The 16,005-nt window shown below is 40.9% G+C and overlaps 1 protein-coding gene across 4 annotated transcripts in view; it reads left to right on the top strand.

Annotated features, from left to right (window-relative positions):
* The window catches only part of Upp2 (uridine phosphorylase 2), a 273,249-nt gene that overhangs the window by 216,011 nt on the left and 41,233 nt on the right, over positions 1-16,005 (top strand). The window contains exon 1 of one of the 4 annotated variants that reach the window (XM_004629904.2): positions 5,183-5,438. The exons of the other annotated variants lie outside the window; for them this stretch is intronic. Within the exon in view, the coding sequence (XP_004629961.1) occupies positions 5,377-5,438 (62 nt within the window). The 5' untranslated portion in view covers positions 5,183-5,376. Of the gene's footprint in view, positions 1-5,182; positions 5,439-16,005 lie in introns of those variants that run through there. 4 annotated transcript variants of the gene reach the window in all.

The raw sequence follows: 16,005 nt of genomic DNA, 5'->3' as shown, positions 1-16,005 counted from the left end.
TTGTGCACAGGCCCCACAAATTTAACAACTGTTAGCATTTGACCACATTTAAAACAATTTTTCAAACGATTTCACTGAAGCTCTGTTCACTTTCCTCAGATTATCTGTGCTTTTTAGCTCCCGTTTTAGGGGCCACGCAGGTGTAGACAGAACTTGTGCAGGCAGCGTGTTGAATATGGCCCTACTTCTGTGTAAAATCATAGCCAGTGGTGAGCTCCAGAGGGGCTAACCGCAAAGCACGCGCGAGGCATGTTTTGAAGAGGGTTTGCGGGGCTTTGTAGCTGGGAAGACGTGGCTCTGAATTCTAATCTTGGGTTACCCCTGCTGGATCTCAGGAGCCTCATTTAACTTGTGTGGCTTTTCTTTCCTCATCTGGAAATTGGGGAAATGGTAGCACTCACCTCATGGAGTTGTAAGGATTAAATGGGATGCTGTGTGGGGACCACTTAGTCTGCAGCTTGAGGTCTTCACTGACGTTATGAAATGATTTTTGTCCTTATTCTAGTCTAGCTGAGTGTGGCCATTTTTCATTAACATAGAGAAAAAGGTTTTAATTTTTATTCCTTACTGGTACTATGTTGATTGATACTAATCATACTTTATTTCCGTACAGTACGTTTTCCTTAGTTTCTTGTCTGAAGCACTGTGCCTCACATTTGCTTAGACAGCAAGAGCACAAAAATTGTAGAATTTGAACCAAAGAACATTCTGAAGTCCAGCATTTTCAAGCATAACCTCTCTGCTGACCAGGCCACTTGAGTCGCTGCTGGGCAGTGCTGGCGCCCTACAGGGTCTACAGACCCCCGGAGACTCTAGCGCTGGCGTGATGGTCAGTTATGGGGGAGCAATGCGTTTACGCTCAGGTCACCCAGTGGGGGTGAATTTCAGTGAGAAACACCTTCCGAGAAGCCGGGGAGGTGGAAGTCGAACTCTCACTCGGACGTGGTCAGAAGCACGCGCCGGAGACCGCTTTCCCATCGTCACCCTGCTCCCAGGCGCAGCGTCCTTGGCACTCAGGGGATGCTTCGCCATCGCTTGCTGGGTGGTCTGTGGCGACGTGGCCCACGTGACCTTTCCATTCAGCTGGAAAGGGACCCCTTCTGGAGTGATCGATGATAGCCAGATGATCCCCATTAATAAGTGTTCACACAACTTGAAACTTGTTCTTTCATTTTTTCATCATTGTCTGAGAGGAAATTCCTTTATAAATACTTTGAGCATTTATTTTAAATATTGAGAAACATAATTATAGACAAAGTAAAATGTTGTAAATCAGGGTTATTTTGCTAAAGTGCATTTCCACTTTATAAACATTCCAGGTGCTGGTGCTTTGTAGGTACTGGGAAGTATGTTATTGGTTTGCAGTTCTGACTATGAAGCACATCATAAAAATTTTTTCAACATGAGCACAGTGACTATAACATCCCCTGGGGCTGAAATCAGGAGCGAGTGGTTCTGTGGAAGAGCGGAGGATGCGGGAATCCTCCCCCCATGGGGCGTTAGCCCCCCTAGATCCACCTGCAAGGGAACTTTCTCATGATGATGGCCCTCTGTTTGGCCCTGCTGGATGAGTGTAGCAGAGGCAAAGCCCTGCATTTGGACAGGATCATGAAGGGAAAAATAACTAAAGGAAGGACAGTTCAAACACTGCAATCTCATAGCATTTTATTAGAGATGCAATTCCATATGGCTCAAAGTAACTTATAGTGGGTTGCCTACATCTGGAACTATAATTAGCGAAACCCTCTTTTGGCCACTATTTGTTTTTGAATGCCAGATATTTGGAAAACTGAAAGCTACCAAAGATCCATCTGAGAAATCCTGGTGCAAACACTTGAGAACAAAAACTTCACAGAGCTGGCAGAAGTTCCCTAAGTGTGGCACTACTCTTGTTGCCTCTGTGTTTCATACATTGTGCCCTGGGCCGGTGGCACCGGCCTCTCGCGTTCAGCTCATCCTCATGCAGAGGTGGTTTCCAGCGGCATCTTTCCTCAGGCTCTGGCTGTGACCACAGCTTTTTTCACTGTCCACTTTCCTGGAGCGGGGGATTAATTGGGATTCTTTGAGTAGGAATTTCGAGTTCTTAGTGAGGCAATGTGAAGCAAAAAGGGAATATTACAGATATGGTTGTGTTTTTATTAACATCAAAACCTAGATCTAGTGAGTTCAATCCCTGGTGCCACCAAAATAAAAATTAATAAAAAATAAACCCAGCAATGAATTGTGGATAGCACAGGTAAACTGAATGATTCTTATTCTTATTCTTGTTTTGTTTTTTGAGACAGAGCCTCGCTATGTAGTTCAAGCTGGTCTTGAATTCACTATGTAACCCAGGCTGGCCTTGAGCTCACGGTGATCCTCTTGGCTCAGCCTGCTGAGTGTAGGGATTACAGGAGTGCACCCCCACATGTGGCAGTTAAATTGAATTACTAAGAGATTTAGGATCTCCATTCATTAAATGTAAATATTTAAAGTGAACTATAATTAGCGAAACCCTCTTTTGGCCACTATTTGTTTTTTGAATGCCAGATATTTGGAAAACTGAAAACACTTGAGAACAAAAACTTCACAGAGCTGGCAGAAGTTCCCTAAGTGTGGCATTACTCTTGTTGCCTCTGCGTTTCATACATCGTGCCCTGGGCCGGCGGCACCGGCCTCTCGCGTTCAGCTCATCCTCATGCAGAGGTAGTTTCCAGGGGCCTCTTTCTTCAGGCCCCAGCCTAGGCATCGCACCATCCTCGAAGTCCCCCGTGTCTCCCAGACTCACGCTGGTGCCTCTTGCTAAGTTTGCTTGGTGCCTGGCCCTTTCTTTACCTTTCATCGCTCTTTCCCCACTGGAGAGAGGATTCCTTTAAGGCAGACACAAGAAGTTTCAAATTGTCAGGATTTACCACAGCCTCTGGCACACAGGAAACTTCTGGGAGCTCCAGATTCAGCAATCCCCTCCCCAGAGTGATGAGAGCATCTCAGGGGGTGGGGATGGCTCTACTGCACACATTAAGTCTCGCAGACTCTGCAGAAATCATGCCAACTGGCGAGGAGACCCAGTGCCATTTAGCTGCACATCAGGACTCCACATCAGGGGTTCAGAGGCAGAACTGTCAGACAGAAACTTGTCATGGGAATGAGAGACACAATGAGGAAGGAGCCGGAGCCAAGAGAGCTCTCAGAGGCCAGGCGCTGTGAAGGAGCATGGACCTGGTGCCTGGTGCAGGCCCTCCTGGCCACATGGCTGGGCTGAGGCTGGTGGCCCTGCTGGCCCACAGCAGTTTTCACAAAACACCCTGTGGCTGACCCCATCAGCCTTGTGCACTCCTGCATGTACGCTTTCTAAAAACACAGCGTTTCCCCAACTGGGTAGGGTGACTGGCGTTTTGCAATGTAGTCGGTCAAAAAAAAGGTCAAGCAACAACCTGCCATAGCAGTCAGAGTAAGTCTTCAGAAGATTGAAAACTGGAAAGAATAACATTAGATTGCCCAGAGGAACTTAATTAATACTCTATTTCTACAGATTCTGTACAACCATTCCGAGTTTCACTCAAGTGATGGTCATTCATCTTAATGTCTCAGGCAGCTGGTGCACAAAGCCTGCGCAGCTTACCTGGTATTCCTGGCACTTGCTCAGGACCAAGGCCGCTGGCTGACAGAAGCTGCACTGGAAGCAGATGCATTACTCCAATTAATTCATTGGAGTAATTAATTGCGCAACTCTTACCTTACATTTTCACCTGTCGGGGGCAGTGGTAAATGCCAGACCGGAAGTTGGTGGTCCTCCTTATACCCTAAAGATACATGGAGAGATATGGCACAAAATACCAAATAAAAGTGTGCAGGTCCCAGTAGCCCTTGGTGTGCATGCTGAGAAAATAGCCAATGAAAGCAGCAAGTAGGGCAGCCTGAGGCGAGTCAAAGGCCAGAGACATATTTATTATTATAAATGGCAAGCAAGGATCATTGGCTCAGGTTTAAAGGCAATACATATCTGTAGGCTGATCTTGTCTCATAATTGTCATTACATTTTCCAAAATAAGTTTGCTCAGAGATTTTTTGGTATCATGGGCAAAATTGTAAATGTCTCTTTTTTAAAGGGACAATAACAAAATCTAGGCTACAATGACTTCCTAGGATAGACATTCCTGTTGTCTTTCTTTCTTCCCCTTCTGAAGACTCTGCTGGCTGGCAAGATGGACCGAGTGGGAAGATAGACCAGTATGGAATCTGAGGAGCTTGCCAAGAACAGCTATTGCCAGGAAGTGGAGTAACTTAGAACTGGAGACCCCAACTGGGACAGAGACATTTGACCCTTGACTTCGATGTGCATTCTTAAAGAGAAATCCTTCTGCACAGCGAGTGGCCTTACATTTGCTTCTACTTGGCACTTGTGTACATTTTAGATTCTAAAGTACTTGGAAGCCATGGATGAATGTTCTGGAAACACTCACCAGCACAGAACTACACCTGATTTTCATGGGAGCCAGAAAATAAAGGATTAGGACAAAGATTTCTTGAATTCTTCCAGACCTCTTCCCTCCAAAGCAAAAGGTGAGAAACATCAGAGCAAGCAGCAAATTAATAGATTTTTCTAAAAGGAACATTTTCCAAATACTTTAGGTTATAATTCATTATTCTACTTGGATTGACACCAAGACAAATGGTTCAGCACATTTTAAAGGCAACCTAGAATTTAAGTAACTGAAGAGGCCCTGGGAAACATGTTTGTGTAATTACCAGACCTTCTATGTGAACTCGAGAGAGCAAAGTACAGGCAAAAGGGCATGCTGAGGCCCCGACTTTGGCTGTTTTCCTCACTGATGATCCCAAAGAATGCAAACAAGCTAGTGAGGGGCGGGGTGGGGAAAGGAACACAACGTGTTTGGAACTGAAAGTTCTCACATGGGTTGGACACATTTTGGAGCTAATCTGGTAGGAATGGCACATGTCTCAAAAGGGGACTTGCACCCATATACAGTTGTCTCAAAGCAAATAAGTCTGTGCACCTCGTAAGACCCACGCTGGGACCAACGTCACACATTGCAGAAAGGTGCTGTGGTCGTCAGCTGACATGCTGACCAACCTGCTCAGAGATATGGGATGCCACACCTTCAGACGGATCCTATCTTCTTGGGAATGCCATGCTTTGAGAGCTAGGCCGTGGTATAAAAGGCCAAGTCAGGAGGTATTTTTGGATTGACACCTGTCAATTCAATTTTAGGTTTAAAGTTTTAAGTGAAGAGTTCTATTTACAATTTCAGAAGAAAACATAACACCTTTTAGTGAAGGTGTCATTCTAACCTGAACCTAAATTATTATGATTAGATCTATAATTTAATAGCAAATTTAGTATTTTTCTTTACTCATATTCACATAAGATAAAGTATGGCTTCTATTTTACCGGCTTCTAATAGATCCATGAGACCTGACAGGAATACATATGATGGGTAAGTAATGTTGATTTTGATTTTTTAATCAGATAAGACAGATGTTCCTTGTATTTATATTAAATGTTCAGATGATGCGCCTCTACCACTGTGTATGTTTCTTAAGTTTAGACATAATTCAGATGGAAGACATCTTACAATATAGACCAAAATAGAAACTATGCAAATTTTGTTCCCAATAATCTTAATCATGTCTTGGTTCTTCCCTGTGGGGAGAAGAGGAGAGAGTTGGTTCATTTGGGAAAGGCATCCTCAAAGGCCACAAAACATGCAAAACTTGACAGCGAGCCTGAATTGCTGCTGAGCCTTGAATTCACTGTGGAACTTAGCCTTGAATTCCAGGGTGATGGGCGGCTTCTAAGAAATAACTGTAGGACCTCCCCGTGCACATGGGTGTTTCCCTGTGTTGCAGCACACTATGACGTGACTTTGCATGCTTTGTGGTAGCCTTTGCTCTCAGTTCCTTTTAAGACACCGTGGATGTTATTCATCTCGGGGGTAGGCATAAATCTGCCCATGCTGCCTGCGAATGTAGCTCCAATTTCGGCCCCAGGTTAACAGAACATAATAGAGCATTAATCTTCATGAGCCTTAAGGAAGTTTTGCAAGCTCCCTGTGCTTCGCTGAGAGCTGTGTGAAAACTCTTGCCATCTTGTCAGCATTTCAGAAAATGTTCTGTTTACCCGCATCAGGCAGAGCTCCTGCCACTCCCTTCATTTCTTCAGGGAGTCAAGGAGAAATAGAGAAAAAAGAAAAATACTGTGAAGGTGAAGCTGATGGAAAATGGAGCCGCTTCTTCCCAGCAAGCACTTATTTTTTGTGAATGATATTTAATACTGATGATGAAGTATAGCTTGTGATTTGCTGAAAGATTTTATCCCATGTGTTAGGAAAGCAAGAAAATGCAAAGGAAGTTTGAGGATGAGATGGCACATGCAAGGTTATTGAGTAAAACATGTATGTTTCAGAAAGAGCAAAGAATTATAATAGCCAGGTCCACAGAAGGCTGACTTTAGCATGAATTCCCAAACCAGAACTCTGTGTGTGTGTGTGTGTGTGTGTGTGTGTGTGTGTGTGTGTGTGTGTAAGGTCTCACTATGCAGCTGGGACTTGTAGTGATTCTCCTGTTTTCAGTCCCCCTAGTTCTGGGATTACAGGCTTCTGCCACCACACCTGGACTCCATTGCCAGCTCAGTGAGCCCAGGAGCGGGGCCAGTGTGGCATGTGGTGCCAGGGATCGAACTTTGGCCCCTGTGCTTACCTAAGCAAGTGCTTAGTCTACTGAGCTATCTTACCGGCCCTCAGCTTTTCCTTTTTAATTAACATTTTTGTTTAGTTTTAATTAATAAATAATAATTGTGTATATTGAGTAGAATATGAGGTTTTGATCTCTCTCTCTATATATACATTATATGTATAGAAAAATTTAGTCAAGCTAATTAAAATATCCATCATCTAATCAAATTCTCTTGTGTAGTGACAATGCTCAGCATCTATTCTTTTTTATTTTTTAAATAAAAAATATATTCTATTTATTTATTGGGTACAGCATCTCACTATGCAGCTTGGACTCATAGTGATCCTCCTGTCTCAGCCTCCTCAGTGCTGGGATTACAGGGGTGCACCACCATGCCCGGCCTCAGTGCTGGCTTGGCACAGGGTTGGCATAGCATGCAGTGCCAGTGATCAAACCCTGGCCTCTGTGCTAGCCAGGCAGTTTCTTAGACTGCAGAGCTATCTCCCTGGCCCTCAATGTCTATTTTTAAAGCAATTTTGAAGCATACTTACTATTTTTTTAATTTTAAAGAGAAAAAATAAAACAACAATTTAAAACAAGATAATAGGAGAGTAACGATGGTTAATTGCATATTATCTTTAAATTAGTTACTCAGAGTACAAGATACAAATGCAAGATATCAGCATTTAATTGTTTTAAAAATATCAGCACAAAACTTTCTTTTCAATGAACTAAGAGAAATTAGTAATATAACTATATAACTACATAGCCGGCTACTGAAACGGAGTGGTGGCACACACCTACAATCCCAGCAGTGAGGAGACTGAGACAAGAGAATCATTATGAGTCTGAGCTGTGTAGCAAGACCCTGTGCTAATATAAATATATATTAGTATTTCTCTTTCCTCTTGAAGCTTCTTTCCATTTTTTAATATTTTGATTCTTACTCTTTCAGCATCTCACACTAGGGAGACAATAAGATACACGTGCAAATCTGATTGATTTCACTTATGAGTATGGTCTTGAATTGCATCCATTTAGATATAAAAGTCTTCAGTTTATCCTTTTTTATGATTGAGTAGTTCTCCATTGTAAAAAACAACCATATCTCTTTTCTCTGTTCCTCAGTTGTTTGGCAATTGGGTTGTTTCCAAAAATCTAACTGTTACAAAATGAGCTGATACAAACATGAATGCACATATATTGCAGTGGTATGATGTTCTTCATTGTTCTGGGAAGATACCCAAAAGGGGAATAACTGGGTCCGATGGGACTTCCAATCACAGTTTTTGAGGACTTTCCACATTGATTTTTACATTTGTTGCACCAGTCTACACTCCCACCAACAGTGGAGGAGCGTTCTTATTTCCCCACAGCCTCTTCAGCATTTGGTATTAGTTGATTTCTTGATAATAGCCATTTTTCTGGGGTGTGATGGAATTTCAGTGTTGTTCTAATTTGCATTTCTTAAATGACTGATGACATTTATTCATATATCATTTGCGGTTTGTAGTTCATCTGAGAAGTATGTATTCACCTCACTTCTTTAAATTAGAAAAATTTTAAATTTCTTTTTTGACTACTTGATACATCCTTGATAGTAATCCTTTGTCTGAGGAACAGCTGGCAAACATTTTTTTTCCTCACACTGTGGGTTGTCTCTTCACTCTGTTGGTGGTTGCTCTTGCTGTGCAAAAGGTTTTTTAATATGTTGATATCACAGTTGTTCATTATTTGCTATAATTCTTGTGTGATCAGAGTTTATTCATAAAATATTTGCCTACAGCAATGTCTTCAAGAGTTTTCCTTGGTCTATCTCCTGACAGGTTTAATGATTCTGTCTTAATATTTAGATCTTTGACCCTTTTCAAATTTAATTTCATGTACAGTGAAAAATATGGGTCCAGTTATAATTTTTAGGATTTGCAGAGCCAGTTTTCCAGCATCACTTATTAAAGAGCCTATTTTTCTTCCAGTAAGCATGTTCAACTGCTTTGTCGAAGGCACAGTGGCGGAGCGTGTCTGGAGCTATTCCGCCTTTTCCAATCTGTTCCACTAACCTTTGGGTTTGTTTTCTGCCAATGCCCTGCTGTTTTTATCTCCATCTTTTTCTAGATTTTTGAGGTTTACCATTAAGTTGTTTTTGTGCTTGCTTTGTTTTCCTGATGTGGGTATTCACTGCTATAAATTGCCCTCCTTTGACTGCTTTCATTGTGTTGATAAGTTCTAATACATTGTATTGTCCTTATCATTGAATTCCTATTACTTTGGTTAGTGAAATTTTGTATCATTATGCTGTTTTTTTCTATTATAATTTTGTGTTCTTTAAAAAGTAAAAAAAAAATTAAATAGCTAGACTTTATAGTCAGGAACTGAAAAAGAAATGGTAGAAACTGTATAATTTCTTATTTAATTTCATCTGTCACTCATTGGTTCTTCAGGAGGGTGTTATTTGATTTCCACATGTTAATGAAGCTCTTGTGGTTTCCTTTGCCATTGATTTCTTATTTAATTGCACTACAGTTGGATAATATGTATGGGATAACTTTCATCTCTTTGCATTTACTTAAGCATATTCTATGACCTAGTATGTAGCCTGTTTTGGAGAATGTCCTGTGTGCAGCTGAGGAGAATGTGTACTTTGATATTGTGTGGTAGAACACTCTACAGACATCTACTAAGTCCATTTGTTCAAAATGGTTCAGTTCTAATATTTCTTTGTTGATTTTTGCTCTAGTTGATCTGTCCATTTTTATGTATTTTAGTACAGGGTCTACAGGGTCTTACTATGTAGATCAGATTTGTAGAGAATCTCCTGTTTTCAGCCTCCCAAGTTCTGGAATTACAGGCATAAGCCACCACACACCCAGTATGCCCACTCTCAATCACCATCTCAGTGTGTCCTGGGGGTGGGGTCAGCACCGCACACCGGGAATCAAACCCCGGCCACTGCACTCTGCCTTAGCAGGCGTTTTAGTCCACTGAGCTATCTGGCTGGCCCTGATCTGTCCTTTTGTAACAGTGGGGTATTGAGATTCCCAATATTAGTGCTTATTAGAATTTTCATGCTTTTTAATGCTTGTTTTATATGGTGGGATACACTGGCATTTGTTGCATATACATTTATGATTTGCATCTCTTCCTCTTGGAGTATTTCCAAGGATGCAGTAAACTTGATCTCTCTCAGTCTTGGTTTGAAATTCATTTTGTCTGCAAATAGAATAGCTACCCCTGCTCTTTTCTGAGCTCCTGTCACACAGGGTATTGTTTTCCATTCTTTGATGTTCAGTGTCTGAATTTATTTTTGAATTATATGTGTTTCCTATACACAGCACATTGTTGAATCTTGCTTCTTTATCCATTCTAACAGTCTATGCCTTTGTTTGCCCTGCCTAGTGGATTACTTCCGTTGGGGTTTATGGAGTGGTGGTCCTTGTTATCTCTCTCTAGAATGTCCTTCAAAACATTTTGGAGTGCCGGCTTGTGCTCATAAACTCCTCAGATGTAATTTGTCAAGAAAGTGTCTTATTTATCCAGTAGTTTTGAAAGATAGTTTTGTGGGGTACATCAAATTGAGATGAAGATTTCCTTTAGAGCTGGAAATTCTTCACTCTGAGCTCTGCTTGACTTTAGGGTTTGTGCTGAGAAATCATCTGTGACCCTGACGGGCTTTCCTGTAAAGCCCATGACTTGTTTCTTCTTGTGTTGAATTTTTGGAATCTTAACTATGATATGCCTACTGTGAATTTTTTTTTTTTTTTTTTGATCATGTCTAACTGGAGTTCTGTATGTCTTACTTATTGGTATGTAAAATTATTTTTCTTTACCAGGAAACTTTTCTGCCATAATGTCTGTAAACAGGTTTTTAAAAAATATCATTTGTACTATCTCCTGCTTTTTCATTGGCTACAATCAATCTTAATTTATTTTTCTTTTCCCCATTTAGCAGCTGTTGTGTTGATTTCTCATGGTCGCTTGCTATTTTTAAGAACTCTTTCTTTTCATGATCTCTAACTGCAAGCCTGTCTTCTGTATCTGAGATCTTGTCCTCACATTGACTTAATCTGCTGCAAATACTTTCTTTCAGTTCCTTCTTTCTGGGGCAGGGAAGATGGCTCAGGGGAATAAGTGCTTCCTTAGCAAGCACAAGGGCCTAAGTTCAATCCCCAGTTCTGCCAGGAAAAAAAAAAAAAAGAACAAGGAAGGATCAATTGTTTCTTTTCTTGTATTTAGTACAGGGTCTACAGGGTCTCACTATGTAGATTGAACTCATAGTGATTCCCCTATTTTCAGCTTCCCAAGAGCTGGGATTACTGGCGAGTGCCACTATGCCCAGTTTCAATCATCATCTCAGTGTGCTGCGGAGATGAGGCCAGCATGGCAGGCAGGGGACGGAACCTCTGACCCCTGTATCTGCCTAAGTGCAAATACCTTCAATGCAGTTTTTATTCTCCTAGATACCTGTATGAATTTGCTTTGTGGACTGCATTTCTTTCCTATGCTGAGCATTCATAGCTTGCATGATTTTCTAAGTTCTTCTATTTTTTATTTTGTGTGTGTCTACTCTAGAGTAACTAAGCATGGTTTTCATTGTGGACACCATCTCTTCAGTTGTCTGAGAAAATATGTCTGGTTTTATTTTATTTTTCTAGAGCTATATTCTATTGCTTTATTTTTTCCACATCAGAGAGGCCACATGGGTGAATTTTGGACTGTCCTGTGTCATTGTCCCCTGCTTTTACCTTTGGTGACCTGGATGTTTGGGATTGCATCTTATCTAATTGTCTTCTCATTTTCTTTTAGTTTAATTCCTGGGGTGATTCTTATAAATTATTCATGGTGGGTTGCTTTATTGTTAGTATTTAGAACTCTTAGGAAATGACTTCTCTGAGTTATCTTCCAGGTGTAGGTGATTTTTTGGTTTTGAGTCTTTTGCAAAATCGTATTTATTCAATTTGCTGTGGATGAGAATTTGCTGCCTGTTCAGCCCAGCCCATGGTTCTTTCACATTGTGCCACACTATTTTCTGTGACCCTTAGTCAATCTCAGTCTTGCGATACCAGGAAGAGAAATTGTTTGAACAATTAACTATCACTTTAAGCTATCTATAGTAGTGCCATCAGGAATAACAACAGCATATAACACAGCCTAGAAAATGACAAACTGAGCTAACCGTTAATTTGCCATACCTATATAAACTAGATTTGTGGTTCTATACCAAAATCCAAACACACCACAAAATTGTATGCAGTATACAAATCCCTATATGTCAATCTTGCCGTCAGGGGTTAAAATTTAAAATGGGTTAGGGAGAAAACAGAGATATGGAGGAAGACGAAGCAATTGGAAGTAAGGTTGGAAGACTAAGGGGGACCACATGAACTTTGGGAAACTGGTACAGAAGTCTAGAAGGAAAGAGAGAAGGAAGAGATATAAAGAAGAACAGAACAGATCGATGACCAGGAAGAGACTAGGAGTCATATTCACATTCATATAAAAACAAGACCAGGGGCCAGAGAGATAGCTCGGTAGAGTAAGCGCTTGCCTAGCAAACACAGGGTCCTGAGTTCAATCCTTAGTACCATAAAAACAACAACAAAACAACAACAATAACAAAAAACCAAACAAGATCAGACAATGAAAGAGGAAAGAAAAGCAAAAACCGAAATGAAGGACTAAAACAATACCACCACCACCACCAAAACAACAACAACAACAACAACAACAACAACAACAACAACAACAAAACGTGAGAAAGAAAAAAGCAAGTTCATTCCTGGTCTGTGTCTGCTGTCACTGGTAGACAACATGTGGAGACAGAGTCCTGCTCTGTGTTGATTTACCCCAGCTAGCCAGCAGTCGCTTTTTGGCTGGATAGTGGATCATCTTACCAAGCCTGCACCTTCTGGCCAGTACAGATTCATTTGGCATACACCCACCCACCCTCTTTCTAGAGGCCTGAGCCTGGCTGGGTGCCACTAAATGGAGCCACAGGCACCTGAGTTCTGAGCTCAGCTGGCCCCTCTCTGGGTGAGAGGTTCCCGGCCAGTCGTTCTCTCGCATCAGACTGGGAGCCCTCAGCACTCAGGGCCAGCAGTGCAGTCCTTCACGTCCACTGCTCCCGTCCCTCCCCTGCTCCCGTCCTTCCCCTGCTCCTGTCCCTCTTGCTCCCATCCCTCCACTGCTCCCATCCCTCCACTGCTGCATCTCTTCGTGGAGGTCTCTGGGGTCACCAGCTGTCACTGTGTGTCTGCAGGTTTGAATTGCTCCTTTCACAGAGCGAATCCTGTCTCAGGGAGAAGGCGCTGCTGGCTACCTTTTTTCTTCATTGAAATTTCTCTCTTCACTCTCTCCATGGGCTTCAATTCACAGTTTAGAGCCTTCACCACTTTCCTCCTCTGGTCCTCCCCACACTGCTGTATTCAGCATCTGGATGGCAATTCTCAGGGGGCCTTTCTCTGCTGCCTGCCCCTCCACCATCTTGGTCCTCTTTGTAAACATTGCTATTAATACTGGTTATTGTGTAGTACAATGGAGCACTACAACTTTTTCCTCCAGTCTAATGGAGACTCTGTTCTTTGGAATCAACACCTTCTTCAATATCTTTCTCTTTCCTATTGAGCCTCTAGTATGTACCATTTGCCTCTCTGTTTCTGCAAGATAAACTTTTTTGATTGCATATTCAAGAGAAATCTTATGATATTTGTCTTTCTGTGCCCAGATTATTTCACTTAACAAAATGTCTTCTAGTTGAATTCATATCTTGACAAATGACAGAATATTTTTACTTTTGGTGGCTGAACCATATTCTGTTTTGTACAGGGACAGTATTTCCTTTATCCATTCATCCTTTGAAGGACACTTAGATTGGTTCTGTAACTTTGCTATTCTGCATAATGCTTGGGCACGTGTATCTCTCTTTGATACACTGATTTCAGTTCTTTCAGATGTATACCTAGAAGCATGATTTCTGTATCTTATGGTCTTTCTCATTTTGGCTTCTTGTGGAGCCTCTGGTTCCCTCGGTGGCTGAACTAATTTATATTCCTATTAACAGCATACAAACATTCTTTTGTGCCCATAGCCTCACATTTGCTATCATCTGGCCTTTATTTCTCTCTCTTGTCCTGGAGACTAAATCCAGGCTTTGCGGCTGCCAGCAGACTTTCTGCCACTGAAGTTCATCCCCAGGACTTTTTATAGCCTTTGTCTTTTCTTTTGGTGGCACTGGGAATTGAACCCAGAGCTTTGTGCCTGCTAGACCAGTGCACTGCTTGCTATTGAGATACATTTCCAGCACAGCCAGCCCCTTTCACGTTTTTATTTTGAGGCAAGCTCTCACTAATTTGTGCAGGCTGGCCTTGAAGTTCCATCCCTCTACATCAGCCTTTTAAAAAGATGAGATTACAGGCATTGCGTCACCTGCCCAGCACACTGGTCTTTTGGATGACAGCCATCCTAACAGTATAAAGTGATAGCTCATTGTGATTTAAATTTTCATTTTGAAAATGATTAGTGATGTTTAATATTTTAAAACATAGGGCTGGTGATATAGCTCAGCAGCATGAGCGCGATCCCTAGTACCGAAAAAAAAAAAAAAAAAAAAAAAAAACCTCTTAAAAATATTTCAAAGCCTATCTTCTGGAAATGTGTGTCTCTTTGAGAAATGTCTGTTTAGAAGACTTTTGTCTATCTCTTAATTGTGTTGTTTTCTTGCTATTTAGTTTTTAAATTTCTTTATGCATTTTTCCTACCACTTATTTAGCAGATGCATTATTTGAAAATCTTTTTTCCCAACCATTGGGTTTTTTCTTCACTCTGTTAACTGCTTTCTACACTGTGCAGAGGCTCTTTGGTATGATACATTCAATTTATCTTTTAAAAAATATTTTGTTGCCTGAGTTTTAGGAGTCTAGTAACTTTACAATTTTTTGTCTTAAATTTAAACTTTTTATCTATTTTGAGTTGATGATGGGTGAAATTGTATACAGTTTCATTCTTCTATATGTGAACACACAGCTTTCACGGCATTATGCATTGAAAAGTTGATCCTTTTCCCATTACATGTTTTTGGCATCTTTGTTGAATATTAATTTGCCATAAATTAAGAGGTTTATTTCTAGACTTTCTATCCTGTTTCATTGGTCAATGTTCTGTTTTTAGCATGCTGTTTTGACTATAATAACTCCACAATATATTTTGAAATCAAGGATTGTGATGCTTCCAGATTTGTTACTTTAAAGATTCCACCACCAAATTAGAGCTAGTAAAAAATTAATAAAGTAAAAAAATTAATAAAGTTACTCATTACAAAAGTGACCCTGTGAGCCAGGCTTGGTGGCACACATCTCTAATCCCAGTACTCAGGAGGCTGAAGCAAGAATATCGCTGTGAGTTAGAGGCCAGACAGGGCTACCTAGTGCGCTCAAGGCCAGCCTGAGCTGTAAAGTGAGACCCTGTCTCAAGAAAAGTCAATACGCACAAAGCACTAGTGCTTCTATACGCTAACAAACTATCTGAAAACAATACTGCTTACAATAATACAGCAAAAGCATACAATACTTAGGAGTCAATTTAAGCAAGGAGGCTTGGGGAGATAGCTCAGCAGTCTAAGTGCCTGCCAGAGAAGCACAAAGACCCGGGTTCAATCCCCAGTGCCACACGCCATGCAGGCATAAGATAAAAATTAATTGAAACAAATTTAACCAAGGAGTTGAAAAACACATACACTAAAAACTATAAAATATTTAAGAAAGAAATTGAAGACACAAGTACAGCATACAGAAATATATCTTATTTCACATGTAGAAGATTTTGTATTATTGTAAAATCTAAACTACATGAAAGAATCTACAAATAAATGTAATTCCTATCATTTTTTTCCCCACAGAAATAGAATAAATGTGTCTGAAATTCATATGGAACTATCAAAGACTCTAAGTAGCCAACGAACTTATTTCTTCTCTTTTATGGTTAGTGATAGAGTGATCATCTTAGAAGTGCTTTTGAGATGGTTCAGTGGTCTAAAGCACCTACTTAGAACAAGCTTAGCAAAGCACAGGGACCGCGGTTCAAACCCCCAGCACCACATGCCAGCCAGCCCCGCCCCAAGGTGGGCTGAGCTGCCCCCCCCACAAATAAAATTTAAAAAAAAAAAGAAGTGCTTTTTCATGAATCAATGTCTGTAGGCTTCTCTCCAAATGTATTCAAGGAGGAGCACTAGACATTAAGTGATTTACAACAAGCAAATCTAAAGAATATCTCCATTAATGAATAGGAGTATTATGATTAATACAAAAGAGTATCATTAATTACTGGTTTGACGGTTTG

This window comes from Octodon degus, unplaced genomic scaffold (genome assembly GCF_000260255.1).
Source record: "Octodon degus isolate 3935 unplaced genomic scaffold, OctDeg1.0 scaffold00032, whole genome shotgun sequence".
Taxonomy (NCBI): domain Eukaryota; kingdom Metazoa; phylum Chordata; class Mammalia; order Rodentia; family Octodontidae; genus Octodon; species Octodon degus.
Note: the sequence above shows the minus strand (reverse complement) of the source record. Positions and strands in the feature narration are given on the sequence as shown.